General features: G+C 36.0%; 1 protein-coding gene across 2 annotated transcripts in view; it reads right to left on the reverse strand.

Moving 5' to 3' along the window:
• The window catches only part of CCDC171 (coiled-coil domain containing 171), a 351,100-nt gene that overhangs the window by 222,830 nt on the left and 108,365 nt on the right, over nucleotides 1-19,905 (reverse strand). For both annotated transcript variants that reach the window (XM_006171185.3, XM_006171186.3), the window contains exons 12-16: nucleotides 19,321-19,427; nucleotides 17,495-17,584; nucleotides 16,219-16,419; nucleotides 12,032-12,199; nucleotides 10,289-10,477 (exon numbers count right to left, since the gene is read on the reverse strand). In XM_006171185.3, the coding sequence (XP_006171247.1) occupies nucleotides 10,289-10,477; nucleotides 12,032-12,199; nucleotides 16,219-16,419; nucleotides 17,495-17,584; nucleotides 19,321-19,427 (755 nt within the window). The remainder of the gene's footprint in view (nucleotides 1-10,288; nucleotides 10,478-12,031; nucleotides 12,200-16,218; nucleotides 16,420-17,494; nucleotides 17,585-19,320; nucleotides 19,428-19,905) is intronic.

Raw genomic sequence — 19,905 nt, forward strand, 5'->3', positions numbered from 1 at the left:
TATCCTGTCAGTGGTATTCTGTTATAGCAGCATAAAGTGGACTATGAAGCTGTTCTAATTCCATCTTCAGAGCCCATTCCAGGTTCTGTCTACTCTAGGGCACCTCGTATCAACATTTCATTCATTCTGACCCTGACCTTCTCTCAGGTCACTGAAGTATTTCATTGCTAATTAATATATTTCATGTATGTATAGCTAGTCTCCTCAAATACAATAGATTGCTGGTTCATAGACGACAGGAATTGTTTACTATAGTGTTTCTCACAGTGCTCTATACCTTGTAGGAATTTAATAAATATTAAATGAATTAAATAACACATTATAAAATTGTCCCTGGTGCTAAGCACTATCTTTTGTCCATAAAAGGCAATGAGGAAATACACAATACATTTTTTCAAAAGCTTTACAATATAAACAGAGACTAAAAATAAAAGAAGAGGTAATTTCCAACTTTAATTTGGAATTTATCAACATGTCAAAATTCTGCTTTAAATTAATTCTGACTTTCCACAGGGCCTTTCAGAGGTATTGCATTATTTACTGTGAGTTATTCGTGAAGAACAAAGCCTGTTTGATGATGAGGATGGAAACAGCTACAGAGCAAATATACCTTTAAAAAACTCTGGTGTTCTCCACCCAAGGAGATCAAGGACCAGTATTTTTAAAATAAATATAAGGAATATCGCTTTCATATGGGACAAAGCATTCTTAGTATTCAAGTAACCTGCTCCTTAGTGTGTTTAATTTCCAGAAAAAAAAATTCTCAAATTCCTCCCCCAAAAAATTCTTACCCTAAAATAAATTTTTTTAAAACCTGAAAATACAGGATGCACGTCTTTTACACAGATATCTTTGGCATAACAAAAACACTACATAATTTCACTAGTGTTTCTTTAGTCTCTTATAAATCCAAGTTCATTCAAAATGGAAAGAAAGGACAGCTTCTTTTCTTAAAGAATTATGGACTTACTTCCTGACATACATGAGCTTTGAGGTACACCTTATTGATTTGCAGCACTCCATGAACTTTAAGACTTTGGGCCATAAATTAGACATTTCTCTAAGGAATAAAATTATTTTTTAATCACATTTACTAGCTGAGGTATTTCTCTTTACGTTGGCAAAAAGATAAATTGTAGGGACCATCAGTTAGCGTAATGAGTATATCACTGGACTCCCACGTAGTCGACCGCAGTTCACGTCCCGGGCCCGGTGGCTTAAACTCACGCCGGGCGTGTGTGCGTGTGTGCCCCAGATCCCGAGAGGAGAACGGAGGAGAAGGGATTGTGGCATGACCATCCCCCCTAGGGGGTGATTTCTCGCTTTCTGTCTCTCTGTCTCTCTCTGTCTGTCTGGCGAGCGCACGCGCCCTATAGCAAAAAAAAACCTCTCCGAAAAAAAAAAAGATAAATTGTAAACTGAACACTCAATGACACAGACATCATAGGACTTCACTTAAAACGTCTTGTTTTTACAAGTAACATATCTTGTTTTTTTATATAATGGTAATATTTTAAAACATAACAAACATAAATTCACCAGCTTTTCTTATGATGTAAATATATAATGATGTAAATAAAAATAAGAATTATTTGGGGGCCAGCAGGTGGCGTGGTGGTTAAGAGCACTGGACTCCGACATAGCTGACTGGGTTTAAGTCCTGGACATGGCAGCTTGTTTTCTCCCTTTCCTTTTCTCTCTCTCTCTCTCTCCTACTCTCACTCTCACTCTGCTCCTCCCTAGTTAAATCAAAATAAATAAACAAATAAAGTTAAATAAAATAATTATTTTTAAAAAATAAGAATTATTTCATGAAGAGATTGGATCTTCATATATCGTTAATGGGAATGTGAAATGGTGTGGCTGTTTTCAAAAATAGTTTGACAGTTCCTCAAAAAGTAAAACATGGAGGCCAGTAGTTGGCATACTGGTTAAGGTGCTGAACTCTCATGTGGCTGACTATAGTTACCAAGCAGCTTGAAATGCATGCTAGGCACATGTGTATGCATGCCCAAAATCCTAAGAGGAGAATGAAGGAAAAGGGATTGAAGCCTGGCCTTCCCCAGTGAGGAATGATTTCTCACTTTCTCTCTCTCTCTCTGTCTCTCCGGCAAGTGCAAGCACTCTATAGCAAAAAACTCTCAAAAAAAAAAAAAAGGTTAAACACAGAATGATCATATGATCTACCAGTCCCATTATTTGGTATGTGTGCATGTGTGTGTGTGTGTGTGAGAGAGAGAGAGAGAGAGAGTGTGTATTCACTCAAACCCCATAACGATTATTTGCTTAACTTAAAAATACTATTTCCCTTCTATGAGGTAAGCATGCCAAAAATGCTATGCACCTATGTTTACTCTTTGGTTTCCAAAGCAATACAAATTATAAAATACCCTTCAGATAAGGCAAACCCTCAAAAGAACAGAGCTCTTTATTCTAAAACGGAAAATAATTGGGTCAATATGGGCAAGATGTTTGGCTTACTGATTTTTTTTTTTTTTTTTTTGGGGGGGTTTTTTTTTTTTTTTTTTTTCCTTTTGGGGCGGGGGGGACAGACAGAGAGAGACATAGAGACAGAAAGTGAGAAATCACCCCCCAGGGGGGATGGTCACGCTGCAACCCCTTCTCCTCCATTCTCCTCTCGGGATCTTGGGCACGCACGCACACACACCCGGCATGAATTTTAAGCTGCCGGGTCCGGGACGCGAACCTCGGTCGACTACGTGGGAGTCCAGCGATATAGCCATTACGCTAACTGCTGGTTCCCTGGCTTACTGATTATTAAAAGATATTACCAGGGGGTGATTTCTCGCTTTCTGTCTCTATGTCTCTCTCTGTCTATCTGGCAAGCACACGCGCCCTATAGCGAAAACCTCTCCAAAAAAAAAAAAAAAGATATTACCAGGCCAGCCTATGAATTGGTGGTTTAAGGCAGCTGGATCTGACATGGCTGACTGCCTGGTTGGAATCTCGACCTAGCATCTTGCAATACAGACCAGGGCTGTGTGCATGTGTGCCCAAAACCTAGACAGGATGGAGAGATGGAGGAGAAGAGATTGTGGGATGACTGTTCCCTATGGGCAAGTGCTTTCTCAATCAATCTTCCCCCATCTATGAATTGGTGGTTTAAGGCAGCTGGATCTGACATGGCTGACTGCCTGGTTGGAATCTCGACCTAGCATCTTGCAATACAGACCAGGGCTGTGTGCATGTGTGCCCAAAACCTAGACAGGATGGAGAGATGGAGGAGAAGAGATTGTGGGATGACTGTTCCCTATGGGCAAGTGCTTTCTCAATCAATCTTCCCCCATCCCCCACCCACGACCCAGTACATACATGTACCCCTGGCAAATTAAAACAAGGAAAAGGAAAGGAGAAGGAGAAGACAAAGAAGAAATCACCTGGACTGTTTGGAAAGCTAGCACTATTATCTCTAAATTCTGAACTGCCCTACATTCTCTGTTTGCCTGGACTTTCAGATCCTAGCATAGGGCCCAGGATGGCTCCAGACTCCTCCATGGAGCTTTATCAAACTTTGACCACCTCCTTTTCTAAATTCATAGCATTCTTTTGGCAATAAATTATGTACAGTCTTGTGATAAACCTTAAACTATTTAATTTTCCATATGCCTACCCAACTAAATTTTATACTTTTTTAGGAAAAAGTTTTTACTATCACAGCATGAAACAGTTTTCTCTGTATCTAACATATAACATATAAAGTATATTTTGATTAATATTAACTAAATTATGTAAAAGCTATCTTGAAATTCTTTATCTATGGTAGCAATTTGACAATGTGGTATACTAAAACTTCAGTTTTTCAAGGGAAATAATCTCTAATGGAAATATGAAATAAGGTAACTATTTGTGGATGGATGACAATGTGGCACTATGTAGCTTTTTATATACATTATCCTGTTGAATTGTTAATTCACTGATAATCAGAAATGTGAGTTCAAGAAATATGAAACCGAGGGACCAGCAGATGGTGTAATGGTAACATCGCTGGACTCCCAAATAGTAGACCATGGTTCAAGTTCCAGACTTGGTAGCTTAAAACTCACACTGGGCACATGTGCGTGCTTGCCCAAAATCCTGAGAGGAGAATAGAGGAAAAGGGATTGTGGTGTGGCCATCCCCCATGGAGGGGAGTGATTTCTCACCTTCTGTCTCTCTGTCTCTGTCTGTCTCTTTGATTAGTGCACACACTCTATAGCAAAAATATCTCTAAATAAAAAATATGAAACAGATGTCATTAGACCTAGTTTCAGATGTTTTACAGACAAAAATAGCATCTATTTCTTAAAAATACATACACACTCACACACTATTACAGTATCATGCAAGAAGAACTAAAGGACTGGAAGGTAAAGATGATGATAATGTATTAAAATAGCCTATAATGTTCACTATGGAATTTCTAAATGCTAAGCAATGTGTAAACATTTTATATCAGTGATCTCCATTTTAATCTTGTCCCTAGAACTTCCTTGCTACACAAGTAATTGGTTTCAGTTGATTGAGCCATAGTCTTCTCATTTATTTACTTATAGACTTACTTACTTACTTATTTTTAAGAGAGAGATTTTTGCTATAGGGTGCATGCACTCGCCAGAGAGACAGAGAGAAAAAGAAATTGAGAAATCACCTTCCCAGGGGAAATGATTACGCTGCAATCCCTTCTCCTCTATTCTTCTCTCAGGATTTTGGGCATGCCCACACACGCACCTGGTATGAGTTTTAAGCCACCAGGTCCAGGACTTGAACTGTGGTCAATTATGTATGAATCCAGTGATGTAACCATTATGCCAATCTTCTCATTTGTAAAATAGAAATGATGCTGGCATGACCTCGTTTCTCATGTGGCTATGCCAAGTAAGAGGACACATGCAAAGGAATGCAAAAGAGTTCCAAAATGTCCATCAGGCATTATGCAAATTCAACTGATAGCGTTATTATTAACAAAAACAATTTCTAAAACAATTATCTGAGGAGTAGAGGAATTTTTCAAAATTCCTTTTAGAGTGCCTACTCACACTCACAGTCTATCTGAACATGGTGAACACATAATTATATCTAACTCTCTATGAATCATTTTAGGCTGGCAGGTATACCTTATGGAACTATATCACTTCTAATATCAACCAGCTCAATTTTCTCTCTAAATATTTTTGGAACTCAAGTATAAAGAACAATTTTTAACATCTAGTGACATCTCTATGACTAACCCAGATTTCTTGCCAAATGTACTCTCAATACCATGAAGAGAAATAAAATGCAATATAGTATGATGAACCTGCATTTCTTTGATTTTTTGTTCTCCATTCTAAAGTTACTTGATTTCACTAAAGTTTCAAATAACTCTAATGTGTTTATAATAAACATTATATAAAGGGCTAACTTAACTGATAGTGAAAAACATTTACTTCTAGAAAGGAAGTTCTTGTTCCAATAATTTTATCTTTTCAAGTAGAAGAGAAACAAAAACATAAATACTAAGATTAAAGAAGCAAAGTCAGTAAATGGAATGGAATGTAGCACTCAGCCCAGACGCTTCAGTATAAATACTTGAGATATAGTTACATAATGACTCCAACATTTTTAAATTCAAGAGTTACCCAACCATTTGGCTACCACACTTTAACCTACTGCTAAAGACATGCTGTGATACTAAAACCAGGCTGTCTGCTCTATAAGTTTCATTCATCTCAGAGCAGGCATACTAATTGCTTTATTGCTTATACAGCCAAGTCTTATGCATAGCTCTATTGCATTTTTTTTTCAGATAAATCAATTCAAAACCCAAATTTGTTTTATTTTGATTTTTTAATTTAACCTCTGATCTTTTTTTTCTTTTTAATTCGCTGGAGGGTACATGCACTCGCCAGTGAGAGACAGAGAGAGAGAGGGAAAGTAAGAAAGTACACGCCCTGTAGGGGATAGTTACTCCATAATCCCCTCTCCACCTCTTCTTTTGTGATTTTAGGCAAGTGCACACATATGCCTGACATATTTCTCAAGTCACCAGGTAGGGACTCTAACAGCACAGTTGACCATATGGGATCCAGCCATCTTAACCATCACACCACTGGCTGGGAACTACCATCTGACTTTTACTATTTCCTTACAATAATCAAACATTAGATAAGTCACTTGTTTTCCAGCAAATGGCCTTTACTAACAGATATGTTCATCTGACAATAAACATCTTCTACCATCCACAATTCTATACAATAGCTGTGGACATTTTCCCCTCATGTCCTTATCGACAATTTTTGAAAATGCATTAAGTGGAGCCAGCAGATAGTGTAATAGTTACGTTGTTGGACTCCCACGTAGTCGACTACAGTTCGAGTCCAGGACCTAGCAGCTAAAAACTCATGTCAGGTGCATGTGTGTGTGTGTGTGTGTGCCCAAAATTCCAAGAGGGGAATGGAGGAGATGGAGTTGCAGTATGGCCATCCCTCCAGGGGGCGATTTCTTGCTTTCTCTCTCTCAGTCTCTCTCTGTCTCTCCAACAAGCACATACAGCTTATAGCAAAAATCTCTTTAAAAAAATACATTAAGCAAAATAAAATACAAATATTTTTATTTGCATTGCAGCTTTGAGGAGAAAAGCTGATAAATTGTGAATCATGGACTGGTTCCATGGTGTAGTATTAATGCACTGCTCAAGAGAACCCAGATCCCACCATATGTGGTTCAAATACCCAGCCCAGTCAGCCTGAGACACATTTCACATGCACATAAGTGCCCAAGATCCAATAGGCTGGAAGACTATAAGAAAGGAACTGTGGTGTGACAAGACCCTGTGAAGGGTGTTTCTCTTTCTCTCTCTCTCTCGCTCTCTCTCTCGTACGTACATACTCTCTCATGAATAAAAAAAAAAAAGTCAGAACAAATTTCCTAAAATAAAATTTACAGGTCCTATAATATGTATTACCAAACATGAAACCAACATGAATTCCTGAAAGCTGCGTATTCAATTATACTTGATGAAAATTCAAATATCCACATCAGTAATACAAAATACACAATATTTGGGGTTGTTGGGGAAAAACAACCTAATTTTTCCTGTTTTTTTATGCAAAAATGTGTCATGATTTTTTCAAAAACCCAATGTAATACTGAGGTACTTTAAGGAATAATGAAAATGATAGTTTCCATTTGAACACATGTGGATCAAAGCTTAGAGTATTACAAATTCTTTAGGAAAAAAGTCTTTAGCGAGTGCTTCTCCTAAAATATTAACATTTGTGATGATAGCTTCCCTACTTTAAAAAGTGAACTGTGATGGCTTCCTACAGATTCAGAAAAAAAAAAAAAAAATAGGTGAGTGCAAGACATTGAAAGAAAAAGAAGAAAGTTGGAAGACTCATCCTACCTGACCTAAAGACTTACCAAAAGGCTACAGTAATTAAATCTGAATTATATTTTTAAAGATAAATACTTAAATAAATGAAACAGATCCAAAAGTAGACTTATGCATTATAGCAAATTGATTTTTGATAAAGGTACAAAAGCATTATGACCAAAACATTAATGTCAAGCTAAATAAGCCTACCAGAAAAGACCAAATATTGAGTTATTCCATTTACATGAAATTCAGTCTATATTAGGATAGGCATCAGAATAGTGTTGCTTATTAGGAATGAAAACTGACTGGGAGAGGGCACCAGGGATCTTTCTGGGGTATTGAAAACATTTTACTTCTTAAGTGGGGTAATAATATCATGGGCATCTATATCGATAAAAACATTAAATTGTAACTTAAGGTATGTACACTTCATTGTATGTCAATATTACTTCTAAAAAATTAAATATATTGTTTGCATCTTTTAGTTCAGTATATCACATAGCAGCCTGCATACAATGAAGAACGGCTACTTTTAGACAATATACTTACTGATTCATTCAAATTCTTAACAGTGAGGCATAAGTTCATAAACAGTTTGAGAATACAGAATGGTCTGCTATTAAGCACTCTGAAACTAGTTATCGACAAAACAAGCAAGTAAGATAGATAAATACACATACACACATATATATACATATATGCATATATATACACACACACAGAGAAAGATATTTATCTATCTGACCATCTATCTACATATATATGCACACACACATACATACACACATAAACTCACAAAAGGACTTCAAAAAGTTCATGTAAAAATGGAATAAGGAAAAAGTTTATTTTGGTGCAAAAAAAAATTTTTTTTGGAGAGGTTTATGCTATGGGGAGTGTGCGCTTGCCAGAAAGACAGAGAGAAAGGGAGAAATCATCCCCAAGGGGGGATGGCCATGCCACAATCCCTTCTCCTCCATTCTCCTCTCGGGATCTTGGGCACACACGCATACATGCCCGGTGTGAGTATAAGCCACTGGGTCCGGGGCTCAAACCATAGTTGGCTACATGGGAGTTCAGTGACATAGCCATTACACTAACTGCTGGTCTCTTGATGCAAAAAATTTTGAAATCCAAACATAGTTTTTCCACGATACACATTTTCCATGTACTTTTTGAAGACTCTATATCTAAATATACAGATGCAGAAAGACAGATAAATAGAAAGCTTTTTTTATAATTAGACTTGCCAATACAAGCTTGAATGGATGAATAAAGAGATTAAATACTGAATAAATTGTGAGGAGAATATACAATCTTCAGATTCCTAAGTATCCTTTGTTAAAAACAAAAGTGATCTATTAATAAACTCAGTATCAAAAAAAGTATGTGTATCATCATATTATTCCTAATTGGGCCAGGATGACAGTTAACAATATTATAGCAATAATTATTTGTATTGGGAAAAAATACAGTTAAGTACTTATATAATGTTAGTAGGTATAACAAATTTAAACCTCATATGTATTAAAAGGAGGGTTCACAACAGTATAAACTGGATAAAAGAATATCTACACTAAACTGACAACATTATGCCAAATCTTTTAACCTTTTACTTTAAAAAACAAATAAAGGGAAAAAACAGTGTTAGCATTTAATTGATCAACACATCGTGGGATGATTCCATTCAGGAATCCACCTACTTCCAACTTAAGTAAAAGACAATCCTTAATACACACACACACATAGGCATACACGCACACAAACATACAAGTATGTATGTATCCATGATTGCATCTGTGTGTGTCTAAATAACTTCTGTGATGTTATCAAACAGTCTTAAACTGAGGGTCAGCAGGTGGTAAGGTTGTTAAGGTTCCAGATTCCCACATGGTCAATCACAGTTAAAGTACTGGATCCAGTGGCTTAAAAATCATGACAAATAAATAGAAAAATAAATAAATAAATGTGTTTTTTTTCCCCAAAAGTCTTAAACTGCTTGGACATTAGTACAAAAGAAAACACATGAGATGACTACATTGCATCTCCTATTTGTAAAGCCCTTTGTGAAGGTAGCATACCTGTGCCCTCCTCTGTACCTCCAGGAGGAGTTCGGAATACTGTAGCTCTAGTTCTTTCTTTTGTTTGTGCCAACAGCTCTCTTGGGCTTTGATTTGCTCTGCCACTTTGTTAAAAGTGTCTTCCTGAGTCTGCTGAAGCTCTCTCATGGTGTCGGACTTGTTTTTACAGATATACTCTAGATGACTTATCTACATGGGGCAATGCAACAGAGAAAGAGACATGTTCCCAAACTATTACTTCACATCATCCTCCTCCAAAAACACCCAAAACTTTCCACTATATTTCATTCTTTAAAATTATAGAAAACTATTAAGGTAAGATATAAAAATGAAATTAAGAGGTAGGAATTAGACAGGTAAACTCTATTTTAGCAGAAATGGTGTCCTTTGCATACTTAGAAAGCAATATTTTTATTCTCTTTCTAATAAAGTTATCAATTCTATAATCAATTTTACTGAGAAAATTAAGAAAGGCATCCAACTTAAGTAAAAGACAATCCTTAATACACACACACACATAGGCATACACGCACACAAACATACAAGTATGTATGTATCCATGATTGCATCTGTGTGTGTCTAAATAACTTCTGTGATGTTATCAAACAGTCTTAAACTGAGGGTCAGCAGGTGGTAAGGTTGTTAAGGTTCCAGATTCCCACATGGTCAATCACAGTTAAAGTACTGGATCCAGTGGCTTAAAAATCATGACAAATAAATAGAAAAATAAATAAATAAATGTGTTTTTTTTCCCCAAAAGTCTTAAACTGCTTGGACATTAGTACAAAAGAAAACACATGAGATGACTACATTGCATCTCCTATTTGTAAAGCCCTTTGTGAAGGTAGCATACCTGTGCCCTCCTCTGTACCTCCAGGAGGAGTTCGGAATACTGTAGCTCTAGTTCTTTCTTTTGTTTGTGCCAACAGCTCTCTTGGGCTTTGATTTGCTCTGCCACTTTGTTAAAAGTGTCTTCCTGAGTCTGCTGAAGCTCTCTCATGGTGTCGGACTTGTTTTTACAGATATACTCTAGATGACTTATCTACATGGGGCAATGCAACAGAGAAAGAGACATGTTCCCAAACTATTACTTCACATCATCCTCCTCCAAAAACACCCAAAACTTTCCACTATATTTCATTCTTTAAAATTATAGAAAACTATTAAGGTAAGATATAAAAATGAAATTAAGAGGTAGGAATTAGACAGGTAAACTCTATTTTAGCAGAAATGGTGTCCTTTGCATACTTAGAAAGCAATATTTTTATTCTCTTTCTAATAAAGTTATCAATTCTATAATCAATTTTACTGAGAAAATTAAGAAAGGCATTCATTCATCTAGAACCAAAGCTCAAGCTATTCAGATATCTCAATGGGGAAGGAAATATTTAAATGAGATTTATAAATCTATAAGCATTTTACATATAATAAAGCAGAATGTTCCAATCATTTTTTTATTTCACATTCAAACACTGAAAAAGAAAATCCTCATCTTCTAAAATATGTAACAATAATGTTTTGAAACTATGAAAAATTATTAAAAAGGTAACAGCATCTCAGAGGATTAAAACACACTCATTATAATTATCAATGATTTTCAAACCCACATACATACAGTCATAATCATGAACAGTATCTGTGCTTCTCACAATTTATTCTCTCACTTTTCATTCCTACTTCTCAGTGCCCATAATTCTGTTTGCCAATTTAAAAATGCTCAAAAATAAGAAATCCTGCCCTGAAATTGGGCCAAGTGCTGTTTTATTACTGGAACATTTCTTTTTTAAAAACTTACAAAATGGTTTTTCTCCTCTTGTCCCCTAAGAGCAAATGTCATTGCAAGTAAGATCTGGAAACTAGACCAAACACAGTTCTAACCAGCTCAATAGACCCAGATAAGAAACAGTATCTTTAACGATGGCATATGTGGATCTGCTAAATCCTTTTAATTTTCTATAACCAAAGCAGGTTTTTTAAAAAAATTTTTGAAAGCGTCAATTCCTAGGCTTATAAAATGGTAAAATTACCATAAAAGTCTACTGTTTTCTCCTACAAAGAACACATCTTACCTTCAAAAGTATGGAATAGGTTTTCTAATATAGTCTGCTGTATTTTTAAAAAGAAGTCATAATCATATAATTTAAATTTTTTAAATGACTTTAAAACAACACCTCATATTTCCTAAGCAAAGAATTTTAAGATCATGTTTTTGAATAACTGTATCCTGTTTCTATTTTATGCTAACATAAAGAGTTGGTTTATTAATGTAAATGACTAAGTTCTTTGAATTGCTTCATCAGTAAGATTAATTTATTTTCTTTTAATTAGGTCCCTGTGGCTAATACTGGCTAGTAGTATTAGCATGTCCTGCACAGAAAGTGGAGCTTGGAGACTTCATACAGACTTCAGTCACATTTACATGCCCACAGCAATGGCATCAAACTGAGTTGTAGACAAGCCATAATTAATGGTATTGAATTATTAACATCCAAATTCTTTTTGAAATAAGATGAATGTCAGCCCCTCTTAATGATACTGTGATGTGGACAAATGTCACTGAATTTAATAGAGGTATCTGGTGCCTGAGGACAGTTACCTTCTCATTAGCCCTGTTGAGGTCTGCGATCAGGGCATCAACATTCTCCTGCAAGACTGCGCAAAGCTCAGACCAAGAGAATTTATCCAGCATGCCTTCTGGTTGTTTTATGAGCACACAGCCTGCTACCAAGTGCTGATACAAGGTATGAAGGAAGGTTAGTTTCTCCTGTGAGAAAAGAAGAAAAAGCAATTCCTGTATACAAACATTGTAAGAAGGAGGGCACACAATACTAATGGTGAAAGACTACATTTCAAAAATCTGAAAAGGAATCAAAATACTCAAATATCAGAATATTGTCATTTTGATGACTTTGTAATGTTCAAAACTAACCATCAAATGAAATACTTGGAATTGCTTATATTAGGTATTCAAAACCAAAATATAAAGTCTAGAAACCAGAAGTCCTGGGATATGCCCAGTTCTGCTGCTGATGAGGATGTAAACTGAGTAAGCACCTGTTCAGGCCTCACTTTGTTACCTGGAATATGAGGTATCTGGACTAGTTATTCACAAGTCCTTCTAACTGGAAATCAGTATGGTAATTGCCCAATTTCATATTTACACTTGCCAAAGCAGGTGTTATGTAAGTCAAATAATTATAGACAGAGTGTTATTCATCCCTGACAAGGAAAAAGTTACACCAATATCCGTACTTTACATGTACACAACTACTCAGCCTTCTTCGTCCTCTAGAGATTTTAGTTTACTTACCACTTATAGGAAATCTATCCCAAGCCCCTTAGGCGAAGCAGACAGTGATATGAAAGATATGGAAGATGGGCTCATTTGTTTTCTCACTTATAAGTTCATATTGTTTTTGGCACACTGGGAATTTGTAGGTGTTAAATATTACAAAGTAACAAACAAAAGAAGAGGAAATAGCTGCTCAAAACATGCTTTCCAAAATATACAATTAGAATTATATATATATATATATATATATATTTCAATTAGAATTATATATTTATATATATATATCCTTTTTAAATTATATTATGGTTATAGAAACTATCCGTTGCTGAATGACCTAGAAACACTATGCTGTAGAATTCTGTATAAAGCTAATGCTGTCTTAAACACACAAGGAGGATTTATTTACCATAATGTCAAATGACTGTCTTTATAAGGCAATTCATCTATGAAGTCCCAAAACAAGGAACTCAAAGACAAAGTCATTGTGAAGCTGCCAAAATAACATCTTATATAGATAAAATAAGTTCCCTTAAGATTTTTTTAATAGAGCAACAGGACAAGAAAACATTTTTCCCCTTATTTGTGGTAGAGTACTACTAGGAGAGAGAGAGAGAATGGGAGAGAGAAGCACTCTTCACAGAGTCTGTTCATGCCCCAGTCCCCTTCTTCCATCCTTCTAGCCCATTTGTACGCATGCACAGTGTGTTTCAGGCTGACTAGGCCAGAGATTTGAACTATGGTTGCTACATGGGATCTGGCTTCTTTTTGAGCAACACATTACTGTTGTGCTATGGAACTACTCAGGAAAACATTCATGAGAAAAAAAAAAAAGCAAAAATCCTAGTCTTCTAGATTAAAAATCCTAAATAGAGGGAACAGCAGATGGCGTAATGGTTATGTCACTGGATTCCCATGTAGTCATCCCAGACTTGGAGGCTTGAAACTCATGCCAGATGTGTGTGCATGCATGCCCAAAACCCCAACAGACTGAAGGAGAAAGGATTGTGGTATGGACACCCCCACTAGGGGCTGATTTCTTGCTTTCTGTCTCTCTGTCTCTCACTATCTCTCTAGCAAGCACAAGTGCCCTATAGCAAAAACCTCTTTTAAATAAAAATCCTAAATAGAGGGGATAGCAGATGATGTAATGGTTAGTCTCTGGACTCCCACGTAGTTGCCTGCCAGAATCTCGGACCCAGCAGCTTAAAACTCACACCAGGTGTGTGTGTTCATGCCCAAAATCCCAAGAGGAGTATGGAGGAAAGGGAAGAGATTGCAATGTGACCATCCCCACTGGGGGTGATTTCTCAGTTTCTATCACTCTGTCTCTCTGTGTCTCTCCAGTGAGCACACGTGCTCTATCGCAAAAAAAAATTCCAAATAGAGCATATACAAAGGGTTTATAATTAGAAAATATGGGGAAAGTATACATCAAAATGCATATCTTTAACTCACCCTATGTGTCACCTTACTTTTATTTTCCAAATACAATCATTTAAAAACCAAAAGGATTTGAAAATATGGTGACAACCACAAACTGGAGTTAAGAAATCAAAAGTATTTCATAAATATACTATTATCTTTTCCTTTTATAAGTTTTTAAGGATGACTTTTCCATTTTTTTTAAACTAGGCTAAGATGTTTTAAAATCTTATTAAATACAGCTAGGCAAATGTAATAGTCAGGCACTAAAATCTTCCTCCTCCATATTTGCCAAGTGATCACATTCGTCCTCAAGGAAGTTCACCCTCAAGGATAATTCACTGTGTCGCCATTATGTCCTTTTCGCTTGGGCTATGAGAAACCAAGCATGATAATCATCCATTTGGCGTGAAAAGAGAATCCCAAGATCCAAAATCAATTCACACATGTTGAACTCAACCACAATGCTGTAGACATGCTGACTTTACAATACAGTCAGGCTTCTAGTTTCCTTGACTTTAATCATTATCTGATGTGTAGAGCAATTCCAACCCCTTCATGTGGACACAATTTAAATCCCAGACTGTAAGAAGAGTGGAAAGAATGTTTCCTTTTTACTCTCTTGGCATTCATGTTCATATTTGTTGGAGTAATGAACTCAATATGCAGGATGACTTAGATAAACCAGTTCCACTAGCTAGACTAGTTCTATATCCCATGGGTAATGGGAAATAAAACAATTCCATTCACACAGGCTAATACCAAACATGAAATTTTTGTCATAATATTTTAAGAGGTCGTTAATAAATAAAAATGGATAGGTAACTCTCCAGGCATCCAAATGAAAAGTTTGAATTTTACAGGACTCCTTCTTCCTAAATAAATACCCTATAATTATAAAGAACAAGGAGAGTATCTTTTAAAGTAGTTATTATTCCTGTTTAAAAAATAAAGAAAGTAAAATGTGAAGAGACTAAGTTCAGGCATACTACTGCAAATGAAAACACAAGGATCCAACTGTAGGTTTATCTAATTTTTTAAAAAGCATATTCTTTCCACCATTCCATATGACCAAACCATTGAAATAAAAGATAATTTTGTCATTGGCCATCAGGCCAATTGAAAGGAATGTTAGGGTCATAGCTGTTTGAGATATGATGGTACAAAATTAGTCAAAGAAAATTAGTTGTGCAAGTGATAGAAGAGTTAAACCACTGAGTAGTCGGAAAAGTCATGATGTATTTTTCTATGTAAGAATATGTTATGACTTTCCCATTACTTTAATGGAAAAAAAAAAATGAGATGACACAAGAGTAATGCAAGGGGAACCAGCAGTTAGCGTAATGGCTATGTCGCTGGACTCCCACGTAGTCGACCGCGGTTCGTGTCCCGGACCTGGTGGCTTAAAACTCACGCCGGGCGCGTGTGCGTGCGTGCCCAAGATCCCGAGAGGAGAATGGAGGAGAAGGGATTGCGGCGTGACCATCCCCCCTGGGGGGTGATTTCTCGCTTTCTGTCTCTATGTCTCTCTCTGTCTGTCTGGCGAGCGCCTCTCTCTGCCTGTCTGGCGAGCGCACGCGCCCTACAGTGAAAATCTCTCAAAAAAAAAAAAAAGAAAAAAAAAGAAAAAGAGTAATGCAGGGACCAGCAGTTAGCTTAATGACTATGTCGCTGGACTCCCATATAGTCAACCGTGGTTCAAGTCCCGGACCCAGTGGCTTAAACTCTCACCGGGTGCATGTGCGTGCATGCCCAAGATCCCAAGAGGAGAACGGAGGAGAAGGGATTGTGGCATGGCCATTCCCCCTGGGGGGTGATTTCTCACTTTCTGTCTCTCTGTCTCTCTCTCCGGTGAGCACACGCACCCTATAGCAAAAACCTCTCCCAACAAAAAGAGAGTAATCCAGTTACAGATTTTGCACTGTCATGAACATTTCAAAATACTCAGCTCAGAACAATTTTTAATTAAATCAAATATAGGTTAAAAATAGTCACTTGATGTATGTAAATGCATAAAGCCAAGACCAATGAAAAGCCTTTCCTGACAGACATCTAGTCCCTAGTAATACCTCGGTATCTTTATGAAAAGCCTGGGAAAGCTTCTGCAGTTCACTTTCAGACTGGGCTGCTCGCACCTTTTCTTTCTCCCAACAGTGCAGCACATTTTGAAGTTCTACTTTTAAAGTGCTTATTAAAGCATCTCGGTCTGCACATTTAGTGCGTAAATGGCTTAACTCTTTATTGACATCAGTCAGTTTATCCTGAAGTTCCTGTTGGAGATAACAAATAAAGAGATTGCAGGAAGGCCAGGCAATTAGAAGCTGGTGAGATACAAATATAAAGTACACAATGAAAACTTCCTGACTTAACACAAAAGAATCACAAGGCAACTGTCTGCTTATAATGCTAAACATTAAGGTATCTGACGGAATATATTGGGCTGTCAGAAAAGCCATTCCTTTTTTTCTATGTTTTTCTACGCAAAAATGTGTCGTGACTTTTCCGACAACCCAATACTTCTAAAGAACAATTTCTTTGTTCAAATATTGGAAAATGTGCTATGTTTTAACATTTACATAAAGTGTTAGTAAGATGACTTACTCCAGAAAGCTCTTTAAAGCAAGTTTCTCTTTGAACTCATTATGAAAAAAAAAAATTTGCAAGTTAAAAAATTTTAAATAACATTTTAAAAATAAATCTCTTACATTTAATACAAGAACATTTATTTTCCAGCAGCATTTCAGAGACTAGTAGAAATCTCAAGTATGTGGCACAAAATTTTGCTGAACTATTTATTTCTTGAACTTAACAAATTCTATTGAAGTGTGTCCATGACAAACTGAACAAACCCAATACAATAAAATTCCAGCAATACTGAGCAACTCTAAGATTTTGCAAAGATGTAGCACATAAAACCAACACAAAAAATAAAGTTAACTATTGTCCTGGACCTTAGCCAACTGCGGTCTCAGTCCATTATCAGATACAATGTACTAAAAACAATAGCTCCACCCTAATATGATAAAAACTGACTCCGAATAGGAATATATTTATGTAAAATATGTTCAGTATGTACCTGAAGCTGAACAACAAATCTCAAATCATATTCTGAATCTATGGAATGATAATTATATCTGAGACATAAACTTTCCTTAAATCAAACAATTTCTAATCACGTTTTTTTAAATGAGAAAACCTTCTTACATTGGTCAACAATAAGAAAACTTTACCTAAACATACTTTAAAAATAGGGATATATACTTTCAGATATCTCTACTTAAAAATATTCCCTGAATTTTGTATGTATTTCTTAGTACTGAAAGAAGTTATTTTAAATTATAATACCTTTATATTTTTAGTATGAGAGTCTATCTTCTGTTTGGTAGAATCAAGTTCATTAAACGCCTTTTCCTTAGCATCATTCATGCTGCTTAGCTGATGAAAAGAAAAATTTAATTTTGTTACATTTTTCAAAAATGGGTAATCCAAAAGTTAATTTTCAAATGTTTTTTAATGCATTTACAAATGTTCAATTGTAATTAAGAGACTTTAAAACATTATTTCTTTTTGTTAAATGCTGCATAGTTTCTGTCACAAGCTCACATGGATAAAAGGAAAAGAAAGAAGCACTCAAGCTTAAAATGTCAGTGATGTTACTGCATTTTTACGAGATGTCTGAGTAAAGGATTTCATTCTTCCTGTAAACAAATATAACTTTATTCTTAAAATCCTACTGGACCAAAATGCCAGAAGCAGTGGCATCTATAAAGAAAGAAAAAAGAACAGAGCAGAAGACTTCTTTCTATACATCATGAGAGCGTTCACTGGTCTCTCCCACCATATGACAACTTCAGGGTCGGTCACATGCAGTCCTACTGGGAAGGCTTGTGGCAGGTCATCAGTTGGTCCTGCACCGCTTGTGATTTATTTTCTTTGACAGTTCATTCTTCTTTCTGTCAGACCGCTCTTTTTGCTTTCTTTGCAGCCACCCCCTTGGTCTCCCCACTGCTGTCTCTGGCACTGGTTCACAACAAAGCGCATTACTAAGCCAAAGCCTGCTGAGTCGACTTTTCAACTGTGCTGAGGATCATGTGACATTCATCCTCCCAAATAACAATTCGCTGTGGGTAATATGTTCCTAGTTACCCTGCAGCTTCCAGACCTAGGCCTCAGAAGAGTTTCATAAACTACTAACAATACTGGTTGTCTTATCTCGCTGGGCAAGACTTAGCAATATTTGTTCTTCATAGAAATTTCATTATTTCAATGGTCACTTTCTTTTACGCCTTTTGAATAATTACAGAAGGCACTTCTTTTCCTTCTTTGTTCACCTTAGCAAATAAAAGAAAATAAGTATCATCTGAAATATGAAATGTAATGGTTTTATGGCCTTTGTATTCAATGAAAGAAAATGATTATGAGGATAAACACTAAATTCCATGCCATGCAACTTGTCTTTGGCTCAAACAATCTGTTGTTTTGCTAACTAATTGTATTTAATGTAATTACTTCTAATGCTAATTTGACAAGATGTAACTAGACAAACTCTTCAATTTTTAAAGCACGAATTCATAAAACATTTCAATACCCAAGAAAATTATCAACACACACATTAAACAATACAAATGAGATGATAAATAGAAGCATGAGCTTTTTCAATCAGAAAACTAAAAGCTTCTAGGCTACATCAAACGGATATTTGTTTTTTTAAAACTTCTAACAACACTTTACTCCCTATAGAGAATAAAAACTAATCTCTTTCTTTTTTAACAAGACTTCTACAGTTTGTAGAAATCTTAACCTAAAATACTGACAAAACCTAAGTTTTCACTAGCTATTTCAAATGTCATAGAAACATATTAACAGTTAAATACAACACAATCTAACTTAAGTGACTTGTGAAGCTTTTTGATTAAATTAAAACAAATTATGGCGAAGTGACGATATGTAACTGAAAATAACAGTGTGACTGAAGAGTACAAAAACCTAAGTGAGACACGACTTTAGGCCACACTTAGAGAAAGAACAGTGACAGATAATTTATTATTTTTGGTATCTGTGAAGCTGTCAAGTCAACATCCCCAATCTTTTTGACCTTTGTAACAAGCAAGGGATGCGTACTGGTACAGGCCGAAGGCTATATGTGTGGAGCCAAACAGTGCAAGTGTTACCTCATTAGATGCATCTTCCAGCTTGTTCTGGTAATCTGTCAAGGTATGCCTCAGAGTCTCAAGGACAACAGAGAAGCTGGGAGGTTTATCTTTGTCCTTGTGGATGCCTGGAGAAAAATAAGGATGAAAATATATCCCTTACAGTCACAAGACGACAAAAGCTAAGTAAACAGTAACAGAGATCCTCAGCTGAAAAGGCATCATGAAATATTGAATGGAATGTTATTCTCCAACAATACGGCTCTACAGCCAAGTATAAATAGCCTTTCTAAATGAATGACCAAATTGAAGTCTAAAACATAAGGAGTCTTCAAAAAGTCCATGGAAAATATGTATTATGAAAAAGCTATACAGAGAGCAACATTTTTCATATCAAATGCCCACTTTAACTCCTTTTTCCGTGAACTTTTTGAATTTTCTTAATTTATTACACCAAAATTTATGACTATTTTCTTCCTTATCAAGACCTACCTGGTAGTTAATAGTTACATATTTCTTTTTTCATACTTCCTAAGTAACTAAATTATTTGTATGCAACTGTTATCTAATAATTACCCCAATAGTCTACACTAACATTATTTTGGG

The sequence above is a fragment of the Tupaia chinensis genome, unplaced genomic scaffold, assembly GCF_000334495.1.
Source record: "Tupaia chinensis unplaced genomic scaffold, TupChi_1.0 Scaffold149424_1, whole genome shotgun sequence".
Lineage (NCBI taxonomy): Eukaryota > Metazoa > Chordata > Mammalia > Scandentia > Tupaiidae > Tupaia > Tupaia belangeri.